At 47.7% G+C, this 17,336-nt stretch overlaps 2 protein-coding genes across 4 annotated transcripts in view; one reads left to right on the top strand and one right to left on the bottom strand.

The window, feature by feature from the left end:
* LOC123023881 (gastrula zinc finger protein XlCGF26.1-like) overlaps positions 1-7,226 on the top strand; it is a 62,804-nt gene extending 55,578 nt beyond the window's left edge. Inside the window, exons 1-6 of one of the 3 annotated variants that reach the window (XM_044431009.1) lie at positions 1,813-2,596; positions 2,716-3,212; positions 3,750-3,882; positions 4,127-4,230; positions 4,418-4,535; positions 5,101-7,226. In XM_044431009.1, the coding sequence (XP_044286944.1) occupies positions 2,781-3,212; positions 3,750-3,882; positions 4,127-4,230; positions 4,418-4,535; positions 5,101-6,530 (2,217 nt within the window). In that variant the 5' untranslated portion in view covers positions 1,813-2,596; positions 2,716-2,780 and the 3' untranslated portion in view covers positions 6,531-7,226. Of the gene's footprint in view, positions 1-1,812; positions 2,597-2,715; positions 3,213-3,429; positions 3,434-3,749; positions 3,883-4,126; positions 4,231-4,417; positions 4,536-5,100 lie in introns of those variants that run through there. The other 2 variants (XM_044431011.1, XM_044431010.1) reach the window with 2 other exon arrangements.
* Positions 7,227-10,962: 3,736 nt separating this feature from the next.
* LOC123023884 (vomeronasal type-2 receptor 26-like) lies at positions 10,963-17,119 on the bottom strand (the record flags this gene model as incomplete). Its single annotated transcript, XM_044431017.1, has 2 exons — positions 10,963-11,105; positions 16,277-17,119. Coding segments are annotated over 2 exons (986 nt in total), but the record flags the coding sequence as incomplete, so codon positions are not given.
* Between the last annotated feature and the right edge of the window lie 217 nt (positions 17,120-17,336).

The raw sequence follows: 17,336 nt of genomic DNA, 5'->3' as shown, positions 1-17,336 counted from the left end.
GGAGGCAGCGTGCTCCTGTGCGCCCCTTGGCGGGGGCCCTGGGTTTGGCTCCACTCTGGAAGGAGGATCAAATCTTATTCCCAGCCAAAAACCATTGAAGACGATTGCACGGAAAATTCTGCTCCCATTGTCTGGTATCTTCCCTCCTCTTCCCAGAGACACTGTTCTCTTAAATAAGAGGCATACAGTATATCACAGAAGTGAGTACGCCCCTCACATGTTGCAAATATTTTATTATATCTTTTCATGTGACAACCCTGAAGAAATGACACTTTGCTACAATGTAAAGTAGTGAGTATACAGCTTGTATAACAGTGTAAATTTGCTGTCCCCTCAAAATAACTCAACACATAGCCATTAATGTCTAAACCACTGGCAACAAAAGTGAGTACACCCTTAAGTGAAACTGTCCAAATTGGACCCAAAGTGTCAATATTTTGTGTGTCCACCATTATTTTCCAGCACTGCCTTAACCCTCTTGGGCGTGGAGTTCACCAGAGTGTCACAGGTTGCCACTAGAGTCCTCTTCCACTCCTCCATGACGACATCACAGAGCTGGTAGATGTTAGAGACCTTGTGCTCCTCCACCTTCCTTTCAGAATGCCCCACAGGTGCTCGATAGGGTTTAGGTCTGGAGACATTCTTGGCCAGTCCATCAGCTTTATCCTCAGCTTCTTTAGCAAGGCAGTGGTCATCTTGGAGGTGTGTTTGGGGTTATCATGTTGGAATACTGCCCTGCGGCCCAGTCTCTGAAGGGAGGGGATCATACTCTGCTTCAGTATGTCACAGTACATGTTGGCATTCATGGTTCACTAAATGAACTGTAGCTCCCCAGTGCCGGCAGCACTCATGCAGCCCCAGACCATGACATTCCAACCACCATGCTTGACTGTAGGCAAGACACACTTGTCTTTGTACTCCTCACCTGTTGTCGCCACACTCGCTTGACACCATCTGAACCAAATATGTTTATCTTGGTCTCATCAGACCACAGGACATGGTTCCACTAATCCATGTCCTTAGTCTACTTGTCTTCAGCAAACTGTTTGTGGCTTTCTTGTGCATCATCTTTAGAAGAGGCTTCCTTCTGCGATGACAGTTCTGCAGACCAATTTGATGCAGTGTACGACGTATGGTCTGAGCACTGACAGGCTGACCCACCACCCCTTCAACCTCTGCAGCAATGCTGGCAGCACTCATATGTCTATTTCCCAAAGCCAACCTCTGGATATGATGCTGAGCACATGCACTCATCTTCTTTGGTCGACCATGGCGAGGCCTGTTCTGAGTGGAAACTGTCCTGTTAAACCACTGTATGGTCTTGGCCACCGTGCTGCAGCTCAGGTTCAGGGTCTTGACAATCTTCTTATAGCCTAGGCCATCTTTATGTAGAGCAACAATTCTTTTTTTCAGATCCTCAGTTCTTTGCCATGAGGTGCCATGTTGAACTTCCAGTGACCAGTATGAGAAAGTGAGAGCGATAACACCAAATTTAACACACCTGCTCCCCATTCACACCTGAGACCTTGTAACACTAACGAGTCACATTACACTGTGGAAGGAAAATGGCTAATAATGCCCAATTTGGACAGTTTCACTTAGGGGTGTACTCACTTTTGTTGCCAGCGGTTTAGACATTAATGGCTGTGTGTTGAGTTATTTTGAGGGGTCAGCAAATTTACACTGTTACAAGCTGTATACTCACTACTTTACATTGTAACAAAGTGTCATTTCTTCAGGGTTGTCACATGAAAAGATATAATAAAATATTTACAACATGTGAGGGGTGTACTCACTTCTGTGATATACTGTGCCTAAACACTGCATATCCCTTTTCTCCTAGCCAAACAGATACAAGAAACCAACAAGCAGAGAAAATTCCCACGCAGCTGTTACATAAACCCTCTGGCCAGGCAGGTGCTCACCTAGGTCTTGTCTTAGAAAGCCCAGCAACTCTGAGCTTAGAGCGAATTGCTTCGAGGGGACGTAGCAAGTGGCCCTGCACCTGCGTTCCTGGGAGGAAATTGGCCATGAGGCAGATGCATTAGCTGAAGGAAAGGGAGCCTGGACGGGGGTGTTCAAGATGATGCCTGTGGTGGAGGGAGACCTTCCCCCGTTTACTTAAGTCTAGAACCCAGAGGAGTCATCCCAGGAAGCCATAAGTGCGAGACTCATGACAGAACTGAGATCTGTCACTCCACATTCATGGTGCCAAACCAGCTTCTCAGATGATCCCACAACCAAGATGGGTGCAAGACCTCCTCCTGCTCAAGTGCGGCTACTTGTGCTTTTGGCTCCTTGCTGACCTCATGCTCAGAGGCAGTACGCCAGTGTGCATCCCTTGGTGGGGCCTTGTGTGGAATGAGGCTTTTGGACATGCGGGATCCATGTGGGTTTCCCATGGGCCTAGAAGAGTAGAGCCAGAAGTGGCCATGAACCCATCAGAACACCCCCAAGTTCAAGCCTGGGGGCTGGCTATGGTGTGAGCAGCATGCTGTAGAGGGTCCCGTGGTATGATCCTACGTGGCCCTTCTGAAGTCTTCACTCAGTAACCGAGGATGTGTTTACATAGCAAAAGCACAAGTGGTATAAACCAGTAAGTGACGTATAAACAAAAGCCTATTTTGTGTAGGAAGGGGGTTGTGGGAGGATTTGAAATGGGGTCTGGGGTTGGGTTGGCCACAGGTGTATCTGTGTTTTCCTTCTTCCTTGCAGTCTTTCTCCCAGTAAAGAACCGACAACGCAGCAAGGAGGCCCTGCCTGATTTGCTGAGAACAAAAATGGAGAACGGAGGGAAAGGAGAAGAAGATGACTTAGCTGGCTGTGAGGCAGGAACTGGCTCCCATGAAATCCCACAAGGGAGCAGCACAGAGCTCTGGGAAAGAGGCTTGGAGGAGGACATGGGTGGGAGCAGACCCAGCTCAGACGTGGCTCGCCGGCGCTTCAGGCAGTTGGGCTACCTGGAGGCTGAGGGGCCCCGAGCGACTTGCAGCCGCCTCCACCGTCTCTGCCATCAGTGGCTGCGGCCAGAAAACCACACGAAGGCTCAGCTGCTGGACCAGGTGATCCTGGAGCGGTTCCTGGCCATCCTTCCCCCACAGCTGGAGAGCTGGGTGAGGGAGTGCGGAGCGGAGACCAGTGCCCAGGCGGTGGCCCTGGCCGAAGGCGCCCTGCTGAGCCAGGCAGAGGAGGGGAAGCAGGAAGAGCAGCAGGTGAACATTTTTCCTCCTGGGAACTCTGTGGGACTGAGACCTTAAAACTCCCTCCCAGTCACCTGAATGTGATGCCTGTTTCTCAAGGGTGCGCCAGTTTCCCATGTCTCCCTGCCCCATACAACACCAGGCCTCAGTTCTGAACGTGTGGGGCAGGCTCTCTTGGGAGCACCCAAAGTACCTCCAGTAGGTTCATTTGTTTTGCTCCTCAAGAGGAGAAGGTCCTTTTCACGTAGCGGGAGAATCCTCCTGGTGGGACGAGGAGCAGCGAAGGAACATGCGGAGTTGCTCGGGATCAGTCACCATCTCAGAGCTTCTCCCTCCCTGCTGACTGAATCCAGGAGGCTCTTTGTGGCCTTCGACCAGGACTGAGCCATCAACCCAGCAAAGGGATCCTTCCCTGCTCGTCTCAAGTCCACTCAGCCTGGACTTCTGCAGGGCTTGGGGAAGAGGCCCGAACGGCACACCTGTGGGAATCTTCTCTTTTCCTAATACCTGCATCCCTTCCCTTACCTGTACTCTGCATTGCTGTTCCAGGTTCAGCGAATGGTGGACAAAGCAGCCGCAGGGTTCCCAGTGGCAAAGAAGGCTCCGTCGGATCCCACACTGGGGCTCCTGTCTAGGGGGATCATGCAGGGAGTAGACAGGGGACCCTTGTCTTCTGTTAAGGGTGAGTGGGCCCATTTCAACCTCGTCTACCATCTGCTCTGTGCCCAAAGTGCCTGAGGTGATTAAGCTTCTCTTGAGCTTCCTTTGAGGTGGGAGTAAACTTCCCCAGTATCCATTCTAAAACTTGGAAAGGCAGATTGTCCAGCAATATAGACAAACACCTTGGAGGATTCCACACAAGAAACTAAGTGACCAAATGTCCTTCAAGAACACAGTTTCTTCTTCGTTCTCTTTCCTGTCCTTAGGAAAGGGAATGGCCTGCAGGGAGGATGGAATGACACTCAGCATTCCTTCGAGGCCTCCTTCAGTTTGTGATGGAGTGGAGACACCATCCCTGCATGCAGAGAAGGTAGGAGAGGCTTGAGGGCCTTTCTCCTTAGACCTGGCAGAATTAGCCCCTTTGCTTCCATCCCAGGAGGAGGATCGGAGGCTTCTGGATTCACTCGTGGAGCCCCGGATTCCACAGGGGAACCTCCAGTCCCCTCCCCACCGCCGTCTCCCTGCACGGCTATGATGAACGCCTTCCTCTTCTCCAGGGTGTGACGAGCCTCGAGGAGGTGGCCGTGCATTTCTCGGAGGATGAGTGGGCCCTGCTGGACGCTGGCCAGAGGGCTCTGCACCAGGACGTCACAGAGGAGATCCTGGCTTCTCTGGGTAAGGAACGCGGCCCCTCCATTTGTGTGAATGCATTTCTGGTCAACTCTGGTATATCCACCTTTGGTGAAAATTTATGATACCTAATCACTTTTTCTGAGAGACACAAGAGAGCAGATTCTCTGAGACTCGGAGGCCTCGCATAGCCAGCTTGACCTCCTCTTTGTGACACCTGTAACACGACACATTTCGGTGAACGCACCGGAAATATAGGTCCAGTAGAACAGTGACACAAGCCAGCAGGAATGCCGTAAGAGTCTACCTTGACTGCTGGATTCAAAAGTTGCAAAGACATCCAAAAGAGCTGCCAGCAATGCTCACTTTCCAGTTCCTGTTTTCCAAACCAGCCAGGACAAAATGGCAGGTCCCACTGTCAATGCTGGTTTCATAGATTTTTAAAGTCTTTCTTTCCGTTGGGGCACCACGTGTGGGATGTCTTGGAGGAAACACACCCAACCACGAGGAAGTGCCTCCACCCCAGGCATTTTTGATCGTGTTGATCAAATCAGCAACCCATTGGGTTTTTTCTGTCTGTTGTGGCATAATTTTCTTTCTATTCTTTCAGCGGATTGCAGGGGGAGCAACAGAAACAGTGCGCATCAAGGACAGGGGACAGCAGACAAAGAAAACTGGAGGGACGAGTCCATTTCTTTTGAGCAGGCCGAATTCTGTGCTGTTCCAATGGCACAAGCACCTTGTGAAGGCAGGAATAGGAATATTTGCAGTGGAGAAAGACAATTGGAAAACTCCAAGGACATAAGGAGGCAACAGATCCACCATTGTGGAAAACAAGAATTTGACAAAGAGGGGAAGAGCTTCAGATGCTTGAAGTCTAAAAAGAGGTTCAGCTGTACATTAGATTCTACCGTAGAAAAAAGAATTCTCACGGGGGAGGAACCAGACAAAGGGTCAGAGGGAAGTGAGCATTTCTTTCCTAATGAAAGCCTTCCCTCACATCAAACAGGCCACATAAGCGAGAGATCTGACAAGTGTTTGGAGTGCGGAAAGAGTTTTGGTGAAAGCAGCCAGCTTCAAGCACATCAAAAAAGCCACATGGGAGGGAAGCTGCAGAAACGTTTAGATTGTGGAAAGGGCTTCCCTCAGAATTCAAACCCTGTATCTCATGAAACAATCACCAAAGCAGGGAAACCTCATAAATGCTCCCACTGTGGAAAGCACTTCAGTGAAAGGATGGGCCTTAAAAGACATCTAATAATCCACACAGGAGAAAAGCCCTTTCAGTGCACAATGTGTGGAAAGAGTTTCCGTGAAAACAAGGGCCTTAAAAAGCATCGCGCAAGCCACACAGAAGAGAGGCCCTATAAGTGTTCGGAATGTGGAAGGAACTTTGCTCAGAAATCACACCTTAACTCACATAAAGGAATTCACACAGGAGAGAAGCCCTTTCAGTGCTCTGTGTGTGGAAAGAGTTTCCGTCAAAACGGTCATCTCAAGGTGCATCACAGAATCCACACAAATGAGAAGCCATTTAAATGCTCAAAATGTGAAAAGGCCTTCCGTCACAACATGAGCCTTAAAAGGCATCTCACGATCCACACAGAAGAGAAGCCCTTTCGGTGCTCAATGTGTGGAAAGGATTTCCATCAAAACATACTCCTTAAGCTACATCAGAGAATCCACGCAAGGGATAAGACCTGCACTTGCTCTGAATGTGGAAAGAGGTTCCTTGACCGTGGAAGCCTTCAACATCATCAAAGAATTCACTCCAGGGAGAAGCCATATAAATGCTTAGTGTGTGGAAAGAGCTTTGTTCATAACTCGCACCTTAACTCACATAAAAGAATCCACATTGAAGAGAATCCCATTCAGTGCTCAGTGTGTGGAAAGCGTTTCCGTCGAAACACACAACTTAAGTTACATCAGGAAATGCACAAACAGGAGAAACCCTATACTTGCAATGAATGTGGGAAGAGCTTCCTTGATGCAAGGAGGCTTAAACGGCATCAAATAATTCACATGGGAGAAGCCGTATAAATGCTTCAAGTGTGGAAAGGGCTTTACTCACAAGACATACCTTAAGTCACATAAAATAATTCACATGGAAAAAAGCCCATAGAGTGCTCAGTGTGTGGAAAAGGTTTCCACCATAACACACAATTTAAGGTTCATCAGAGAATCCACATGGGGGAGAAGTCTTACATATGCTCTGAATGTGGGAATAGCTTCATTGATTGCAGAAGGCATACACATCATCAAAAAACACACACTGGGGAAAATTCATATAACTGCTTTGAGTGTGGAAAGAGCTTCACTTGGCACTCTCATCTTAGGGTGCACCAAAGAAATCACACAGGTGAGAAGCCATTTGAATGCTTTCAATGTGGAAAGGCCTTCTGTCAAAACATTTACCTTAAAAGACATTGCAGAATCCACACGCGGGAAAAGTTCTTTCATTGCTCAATATGTGAGAAGAGTTTCAGTCAAATGCGCACCTTAATATACATTAGAGATTCCACAAAGGGAAGGAGCCCTGCACTTGCTCTGAATGTGAGAAGAGCTTCCTTGTTTGCAGAAATCTTAAATGGCATCAAAAAATTCACACGGAAAATACATAAATGGGTTGAATGTGGAAAGGCTTTTGTTCACAGTTGGGTCCTTAAAAGTCATCAGAGAAGCCAAATGGGAAAAGCCATTTAAATGCTTAGAGCAGGGGTCCTCAAACTTTTTAAAAAGGAGTACACTGTTCCTCAGACTGTTGGGGGGCCAGACTATAGTTTGAAAAATTGTAATTAAAATAAATTTAAAATTAATTAAAAAAATAAAAATGTCTCCTCCCCTTGTCTGGCTGCAGCAGAAGCCCAAGATGACGCTGTGCCGCCTGCTGAAAGCAGGACACAGGGTGGGGGGGCGCATGAGGGTGCGCTCACCTCAGTTGAGGCCTTTTTGCCACATTGCACCGCCCTGCTTCCCAGCCAGACGAGGGTCCCTTCCCCGGTGCTTGCCCGGCTCTGGGAGTGGGAGTGGGAGGCCAGAGAGGTGTGCGCAAGGTGGCTCCTCTTGCTAGGGAGGGCCGCAAAAAGGTAAGGACGAGGCTGCAGCTGGCCGAGCGGGGCACCTCCTGCCTCTCCCCGCCATGGGGGAAGAAGCATGCTGGCTTGCCCATAGAAGGCTGGGACTCCTGTGCCACCAGTGTCAAGCAGCTGCCCCTGGGCTTGGCAAGGTGGCTGCGGCTCACATAATTAAAAATATATTTGAAAAGTTATATTTTTCTTACCTTCAATCCATTTTTAGTGTCTCTCTCTCTCTCCTGCCCTGCTCTCTTCTGTTTCCAGCTCCATATTCCCACTCTGTATATGCATGCATTGTGGGGGGGGGGGGGGTGCCAGCACACATGCAGTTGAGCTGCTGCAATTTGGCCCATGCGCTGGCTCTCTGCTCAGTTTCAAAGAACACCTGCACCAGCACAGAGCTTTTGGAAATCATTTTCTCCGAGCGAGTCTGAAAGCTCTGAGGTGGGCTGGGTAAATGAGCATGGCGGGCCGGATTTGGCCCGAGGGCTGTAGTTTGAGGACCCATGGTGAAGAGCAGTGATGGCAAACCTATGGCATGCATGCCACAGGCTGGAACTGCTGTGAACCGAGAGGAGTGGGCCCATGGTGGGGGACCCCTCCTCACCCGACCCCCCCTTGCCAAGGCTTGGTAGCACCATGCGGGTGACTTGAAAAAGAACCCAACAGAAGTGGGAAGGGATCAGTGATAGCCTCTCCTCACCTTTAGGTCTCCCCCCCCCACCCATTCTATCCCTCCAGTAAACTTCCAAGCACCACTGAAGCTGCTGCGGCACCTGGTGGCTGGTTTGGGGGTGAGGAGGGAAGGAGGGAGAGAGTGCACACGCTCGGGTACAAGCAAGCCTGGCATCCCCCGACTTGGGGGCGCTGAACGTGAATATGGCTCCTTCTCTCTGTTACTGTGTTTTTCTTTTAAGACAAAGATGTTAATGTATGAGTTGTTTTTTCTAAACTAAAACCTCTGTATTCAGGTTTTATTGTAATGTTGGCACTTCGTGATAAATAAGTAGGTTCTGAATTGCAGTTTGGGCACTCAGTCTCTAAAAGGTTCACCAGCACTGGCTTAGAGTGTGGAAAGAGCTTTGCTCCAAAGGGAGACCTTAACTCACATAGAAGAATCCACACAGGAGAAGAAGCTCTGCACTTGCTCTGAATGTGGGAAGAGCTTCCTTGATTGCAGAAAAATGGCATCAAAAATTCACACAGCAGGGAAACTACATAAATGCTTTGAGTGTGGAAAGGCTTTTGTTAGCAGTTCGGAGCTTAAAAGTCCTCAGAGAATCCATTCAGGGAAAAAACATACAGTGTGTGGAAAGAGCTTTGCTCGGGAGGGAGACCTTAACTTACATGGAAGAATCCACACGGGAGAAACCCTTTTGAGTGCTCAGTGTGTGGCAAGAGTTTCAGTCATAGTAGCAACCTGAGAGTACATGAAAATATACAAGCAACCAGCCCTAAAAAAAGGTTTCCAGTTGAGGATAGAATTTACAAACATAGAATAAAAGTGAGTCAGAATTGGCCTCCCAGGCCATCTAGTCAGACCCCCGGGTCCAGCAAGCTTCGTTCATGTAATACCCAGGTTGTGTGTGTCCAATCTTTCCTTAACACCCTCACTGATGGGGCCTCAACCACCTTCCTTGGAAGCCTATTCCATATCCTAGGGGTCCTGCCTTCTAACCTGAAGCTGGTTCTTTGAGCTTTGCCTCACTGGAACTCATTCTTTCCTCCAGAATGTGGATCCCAGAAAAGGACACAGTCCTCCAGTTGTGGGTGCACCAGAGTCATGTAGGGCGGTATCAACATCTCCCTAGAAGCCACGCTTATGGCTATACATCCACAGGTGGCATTCACCTTCTTAACTGCTGCATCACACTGCTAGCTCATGTTCAGCCTACTGTTGACACGAACCCCGAGATCCCTTTGACTAGTGCAACTCCCCAGCCACTTGTCCCCCATCCTGTACCTGTGACACCTATTCCGATGCCCCAAATTCAGGACCTTGCACTTACCACAGTGAATGCCATCCTGTTGTCCCCTGCCCACTTCCACAGCCTGTCCAGATCCTTCTGGATCTGGATCACCTGCTTCTCAGTTGTGGCCACCACTCCCAAGTCTCACCCAGTTTTGGTGAAAACAAATGGCTAAGAAGAGATTTTTGAAGGGAGTAATAAATAAATATGTTTAAATATTGAAATATGACCTGCGATTGCTTTACTCTCAAAACAAATATAGAGTTGGTATTTTAAAGAATTGGTAGCAAACTTTTAAAGAATTGGTAGCAAACTTAGTAACAGCTGCAAGATTAATTATAGCAAATTATTACATCATTTTCAATTGAAGTTTGGAATATAGCTATTCATGACAAATTAATTTGTGATATTCAAGTGGGGAAAGGCTATATAGAAAAGAATACTTGTGATGATGCCTGGGGTTCATTTATGTATTGTGTGTTTTTAAAAAAAAGAAGTGGGGAAGATTTGAACCTTCGCAGTGGTCATTGCAATTTTGGAAGGTGTACGGAGCTTCTTGAAGAAACTTTTGAAAGAACTTTTAAAATGTTACCAGTGGTCCCAGTGGTGGGATGAACTGGGCTTTGTATAGGGGAGTTTAATTGTATGTTTAATATTGCATATTTTTACTTTATTCTATGTCTTATTTTAATTGTATTTCCCATTTTAGATTAATAGAAATTTTAAAAAACTGGTAATGGGCACAAGGACATAGCTGTGTTCGTTGAAGAGCTTCATTCCATTCAGGCCCTGCAGGGAGCTCTTGCACATTCTGTTTGCTGGCCGATTTCATTTCAGCATGTTCATTATCACACTGCAAAGGGGACTGCAGACTGATCCGTTTGCTCCGGAATGTCCACTGTCCTGGCTCCAAACCAGAGCTTCTGCTCATCAACCAAATGACTGTGGCTCATTTTTGCTGTTCTTTAAATTAAAACAATATTTACTCCTCATCTCCAATGTCCTTTCTTCATCTCTTTATTATTTGAGCAAAATGCTTTTACTTTCAAACCTGTTTTTCTTACCAGGTAGACACTGACTCCCTGCTGCCTTAACTTTCCAGTGTGCTAATCTGAGCAGCGATGTAATAATCTGGTCCACACTTTTCCAAATAGCTAACTTGGAAATAGAAAAGACTTTTAAAGGAATGTACTGGCTTTGTGGCTCTCAGAGGTGATGGAGTGCATTGACTTGTACGACAAGCCACCGTGGCTTATGCTGCACAATGGCCTGTCTTTTGAATTCAGGATGGGTTTATTTTTGGCTTATTGGCCCCCATCACACTCCAAGCTTCTATTCAGGGTGGCTTGACTCATGATGGTTATATCATCTGAACTCCGATGATACAACCCATCATGGATCAAGCCCTGCTACAAATGCGCCACTTTGCTAGACCAGCATGGTCATCTTGCCACTCTCATCAAGCTGCCAACAGTCAACCGCCGCTGATGGCCTCAGTGGCATTGCAGGTGGCTGTCGGAGGTTCCCCTTCACCCTGTCCAGCTGGCTGCAGAAGTCCTCATTCTCCACTCCTGAAGGGGGAACAGGGATCCCCAAAGCTGTCTGAACCAGTCCCTGCTCCCTCCACTGCCCACTGCCACGAACCAGCGACTGATCCATTCACCCAGAATTTCCACGTCCTGGCTCCAAACAAGAGCTTCTCATCATCCAAATGACTGTGGCTCATTTTTGCTGTTCTTTAAAACAATGTTTTCTTCTTCTTTCCAATGGTCTTTCTTCATCTCTTTATTATTTGAATGAAATGCTACCCCCTCCTTGCACTGCCCCTGCCCCACAGCCAAGAAGGATGGACTGCCCCTTTCCCGAGGCACCCTGTGCTGGCTCTGGGTGAGGAATGTGGCCTCTCTGAATAGGGCTACTTCCTTCCCTCCGTGATCGATCCTGGATGTTGAAAGTCCTAGCACAGCTTCTATGTAACAGGCATTAGTGTGAAAGCATTTCTGGTCAATTCTGGTACATCCACTTAGGGCGAGATTTAAGAAGTCTAATCATTTTTCTGAGAGAATCAGATTCTCTGAGCCTCAGTGTATCCACACGGGGGAGAAGCACTATCAACGCTCAGTGTGTGGAAAGGGTTTCATTGAAAACAGAAACCTTAAGCTACTCGTCCATCTGAGAATCCACACAGGGGAGAAGCCCTACACTTGCTCTGAGTGTGGGAACAGCTTTCCTGATTGCAGAAAGATTAAACATCATCAAAGAATTGACTTGGGAGAAGCCATATAAATACTCCAAATGTGGAAGGTATCTCCTAAGGAGAAGCAGTGGCCAAGATCCCGGGAAGAGGGAATGCCTAGGACCCTTCCGAGGGCCATGGCAGGCCGAAATTCAATATGCGATTGGGCAAGTTCCCCAGTCACAGCTCCTACCAAGACCATCAACTGAGACCCTCCCATGCGTCCCTCTCCCTCAGGAGGTTCAGGAGGAGGCCGCAAGGAGGGCCTTGTCTGGGGTGGCCCCCAAGTCTGGAACGTCATTGGGCACACCAGAGAGTTCATCAGGCACCTACCCTGTTGATCTTCAGGTGCCTAATAAAAACACTTCTGTCTTGGCACACCTAGGACAACACTCAGACCATCCATATTAATTGTGCTGGTTTTAATACATTCTGTTTCTACTTGACTACATGTATTGTATTTTTATCTTGTTTATTTATGATATTTTAATGGTATCATATTATTTAATGTTATTTAGCGGTACTTCCAGTGCAATGGCAACCTGGAGGGCACAATGCTAATGGGAGGCTTTCAAACCAATCTAAGAAACAAAGACACAGCGTGGAGTTTCCAAGAGCGGAGCACGGCTGCCAAGGTCAGGCCCCCTTGGTGGGTGTTCAATTCATAGGGTCACCATGAGTCGGAGATGATGAAAACCATGAACACGGGGATGGAAGCAACATTGCTGGCTCTTTGGCTCGCGGTTTTGGCAGCCCGGCCCTTGCATGGGGGCGATCGGCCTGCCTGTATCCATCAGCACCTGGCATTGACAGCGACTGTGGGCTGAGGATCACGAGGGGATATCAACTCCTTTCACAGGAGCCTCATTGTGGCATCCCGCCCAGATATCTGTGAGGAGGAGGAACGAAGGGAACTGGCAGCGTGAAGGGAAGTTACAAGGTAAGCATGAAGTGGGGAGGGGAGACAGATGAGTGGGAAGATGCCTGGAGCACCGTGAAAATTTTCCACTTGCAGACTGAAGACTAAACTCTTAATAACCTAGTCCTTAACAGCTGTGAGATAGAAAAACCTGGACACCTTAAATGGCAGTGTTTATCTGCTAATGGATTAAGTTCCTTATCCATTATCACATGAATCTGAGATAGTCCAGTGTTAATTAGGTAACGGCTACTGGGTCACAAGATTTTAGAGTACAGAGGAAATTCAAAGAGCAACCAGGTTCTTCCGTGTTGCTCTCCTCCTTTTCTGGCTTCCCTTCATTCTTGTGAATGTTCAGAAAGGAAACTTGGGGAAGAAATATTTGATTTCGTTAGGAAAACAAAACAGTTCAAAGGCTCTTAGAAAGCTATAGCAATGTTTCCTGCTTTTTATCCGTTAATGCTTAGCCTTGTTTTCTGTGCACCCATACTGTACCTTGTTAGCTTGTAAATATTTGCATGTTACAAAAGGAAAATAGGTGAATTTTCTGAAACACTCTTTTGATCTCCAACACTCTATTTGGAAGCAGAGCTAAGAGTTCAGAGCTAGGATTTCATGGTCCAATCATCTGCATGAAGTTTTGCATGAAGAATCCTGCAAGATGCTTTTCCATGATCAGAAAGGCAACCCCAGGGAAAAAAGAGAAACAGGTGGGGGAAAGCCTTGGACTTCAACTATGTGGAGGGCAGAGATGCCAGCTCAGCACTGGATACTCCTAAGTCCCCAAATTTGATTTCTTTTAGTAAAGGTATTCCCTTAAATTATTTTGATTCAGACTCATCGTCAGTCCGTTGTCTCACTAAACTACAGAACACATGCATGGCCTTATAGTGGATTTACATTTCCAAGCAATATTGATTGACCATCTTAATATTGACCAATATCGATTCGTACCGCGAGCAAGAATGGAAACAGATCAACTAACCTCTCCGACTGGCATGCTGGAGGGTTAAGGAAGCATGGATGAATGCTAAGAAAAACAAGAAGAAAAAACTAAGAAAAAAAAGTGTAAAAGTAAACCACTACAGATAATGTTGTTGTTGTTAGTCGCGAAGTAGTGTCTGACACATCACAACCCCATGGACAACATTCCTCCAGGTCTTCCTGTCCTCCACCATCCCCCGGAGTCCACCCAAGCTCAAACAAAATCCTTCAGTCACTCCATCCAGCCACCTCCTCCTCTGCCATCCTCTTCTTCTTTTGGCATCTATTGTTCCCAGCATTAGGCTCTTCTCCAGGGAGTCCTTCCTTCTCATTAGTTGGCCAAAGTACTTGAGTTTCATCTTCAGGATCTGGCCTTCCAAAGAGAGTCAGGGTTGATCTCCTCTAAGACTGACTGGTTTGATCTCCTTGCAGTCCAAGGGACTCGCAGGAGTCTCCTCCAGCACCACAATTCAAAGGCCTCAGTTCTTTAGTGCTCAGCCTTCCTTATGGTCCTACTTTCACAGCCATACATTGCAACTGGGAAAACCATAGCCTTGAGTATATGCACTTTTGTTGCCAGGGTGATGTCTCTGCTTTTTAGTATGCTGTCTAGATTTTCCACCTGGCGCCGGAAAAAATATAAAATCTAAAACCTTGTAGTTGGCAGTGAAGACCCCTACCTGGTAGCTTGTAGTTGTAATTAAACTGCAGGGGGCCTGGGTGATCTCACCAATGGAAACACTGGAGATCAAGGCCATTTAAATCTTCTCTGTGGGTCTGAGTGCACATTCCCACCATTGGTGAGGCTTCTCTGACAATGCACCAGCACTTCCCACTAAAAGGTTGCTGGGGAGACAGATTCCCACAGCCTTTCCCATCAGTGATCAGAGGTGATGGTGGAGAGTCCTCAGTTGGGCAGCATGCTAGGGGAGGTCCCACCTTCGAGGTCTCCTGGGCATAGAGGTCTGCAGGGGTCTGATCATGCTGAGAAAAGTGTTCTACTAGCTACCCCACAATTTGGGGGGGGGGGTATTTCCCCAGGGTGAACACGCAGTCTTCTAGCTAGACCAGGTTGACTCTCCATGCCAGAACCAGACTACAGGACAAGCAACACTTCTGCCTTCTCTGGATTGCATCAGGATGTCTAGAGCTACCAGTTGCCAGAATGTAAGCACAGTTTCACAGGGAGACACATTTCCTTGCAAACCTCAGCAGTTTATTAGATAGAACCCTCAGGTACCCTCTGGAGAGAAAAACCTTACGAACAGTTCTGCCAGGCTGAGACCGGCTACAGGCTTCCAGAACATGTACAAAGTATTTTATAACCACCTAGTCTGTGCGCTTAAGTGGACTCCGGGGAATGGTGGAGGACAGGAAGACCTGGAGGAGTGTTTTCCATGGGCTCGTGATGGGTCGGACACGATTTCGTGACTAACAACTACAAAAACCTCCTTGTCATGTACATGTGTATAGAGTTGTCAATGACAGAATAATGACAGTACAATGGCACTCTGATGTCGGCATATACAGAACAATAATGCAAACCAGCCAGCTATGTATGTTATAACGGAAGGGAAAATATTACTGATTGCAGTGTATCGACAGTTTGAATGAGTAAATTTCTGAAACTTAACCCAATCTCCGTGTGTTTAAACATGCAAAAGTGAGTGGTTGGGAAACCATTCATGAAAACTGAGCTCAAATCCCTGCACTGATTGGCTATGGTGCATCAGCCACTCGAGGGGCGTGTTAACTTGACAATTCTTGAGAAAGCTGTGACTTCTTCAAAGGATTAGATGGCAACATGGTGGTTACAGGATATCTTGTATCACCGGGCAGCAGATTAGTCAGTCTTGGTTATGGGGGTCTTCCTTTTGTTCCCCAAAATGGACTCCAAAATTCATGTCAGGCACCAATTCAAAACATGCCAGGCACCAATTCTTTTCATTATCATTTTTTTGGACCTCTTTCCCAACAATTGCAGCCAGTAGTTTGGGGCAATGTAGGGATTCAGCGAAAAGAGATTTCTGTACCATGCTGATAGGCCCCATCCTCTGATGCCCTGCCATGCCACTCCCATCCTTCTTTGGCAAAAAGGCTGAAGCATCCTCGCTTTTGCAGTTTCTGAAAAAGAAGGGGGTGCTTGAATGCCCTGCTGGGCTGATGAAGACTTGGGGCAACTAGTGGCTCTTCAGATGCTGTTGGACTACAGCTGCCTTCATCCACTATCACTGGCCAGGCTGGCTGGGGCTGATGGGGACTTTTCCAGACACACCTGGAGGGATGCAGGTTGTGATTCGGAAGCAAAGCCTATTGAGAACTGCTTTAAGGTAGACCCTTTTGCAGGCTTCTGCCAGATTTTCTTGGTATTCTTGTTGTTGTGCTCATAGAATATGAACACTTAAAGCCTAATTTATGAATTACTTGCCACACCATGAGTTTTGGCCACTACAGGCCCCCTTTTGTTTTTGTGGTAAGGTGCTCCTTTGTGTTCAGGTCCGGCCTCACCAGAATGATGTAGCACTTGGGGAGGAAGATGCAGCCCAGCAGACCAGTGCAGGAGGCCAAGATGGAGAAGACCTGCACGGCCACCATGTACTTGCCCCTGGTGCTCAGGTAGGTGGGTACGAAAGACACCCAGACGCTGCAGAAGACCAGCATGCTGAAGGTGATGAGCTTGGCCTCATTGAAGGCCCCGGGCAGCTTCCTGGCCAGGAAGGCCACCGTGAAGCAGACGGCAGCCAGGAAGCCCATGTAGCCGAGGGCAGCGTAGAACATGGCCACAGAGCCTTCGTTGCACTGCAGGACGATTTGTGTAGGCTGGGAGTGCATGTCAGAGTCAGGGAATGGAGGAGAGATTCCCAGCCAGATGGTGCAGATGATAACTTGGACACTGGAACAAGAAATAATAATGGAGTTGGCCAATCTCTTCCCCAGCCATCTCCTCACCCTGTTCCCAGGCTTGGTGGCCAGAAAGGCCAGCACCACGGTGATGGTTTTGGCCAGCACAGAAGACACGGCCACTGAGAAGATGATGATGAACGCCGTTTGTCGGAGCAAGCAAGACACTTTCCTTGGCTGGCCGATGAAGAGGAGGGAGGACAGGAAGGAGAGCAGGAGGGAGACGAGGAGAATGTAGGAGAGGTCCCGGTTGTTGGCTTTGACTATGGGAGTTTCTAGGTATTTAATGAAAATGTGTAGGACAATGCTTGTGGTTAAGGACAAGAAGAGGGCAAAGGAAGCCAGGCTGATCCCTGCAGATTCTTCATAGGACAGAAATGTGGTTCTTTTGGGAAGACATTGATCTCGGTCCTTGTTTGGATGCTGGTCTTTATGGCAGCGAGTGCAAAAGGCTGAATCTGAGAAGAAGAAAAGTGGCAGTGATGTTTCCACTCTTTCGAGTACACTTTGGAGTAACAGTGTCTTCTGGAGACTAGCTATGTCTACTGATTCCAAGACCCAGGATCACCCAGGGAGAATTTACGTTCAGCCAGCTTCCAGGTCACCAAGTTTTTTGGGGTTGTTACAAGGCTGCGTTGAGTGTTGATTTCTCCTCCTTGTTGGACTCTTCATTCCAAGGGGTAATACAAAGAAATACAAATTCCAGACCAGCTTCCATGACTTAGAGTAGGAAACCTGACCTTTGATAGTCTGTCCTTCTGC

This window comes from Varanus komodoensis, unplaced genomic scaffold (assembly GCF_004798865.1).
Source record: "Varanus komodoensis strain SLA01 unplaced genomic scaffold, ASM479886v1 scaffold210, whole genome shotgun sequence".
In the NCBI taxonomy this organism is placed as follows: Eukaryota; Metazoa; Chordata; class Lepidosauria; order Squamata; family Varanidae; genus Varanus; species Varanus komodoensis.
This window is presented reverse-complemented; position numbering and strand designations above follow the sequence as displayed.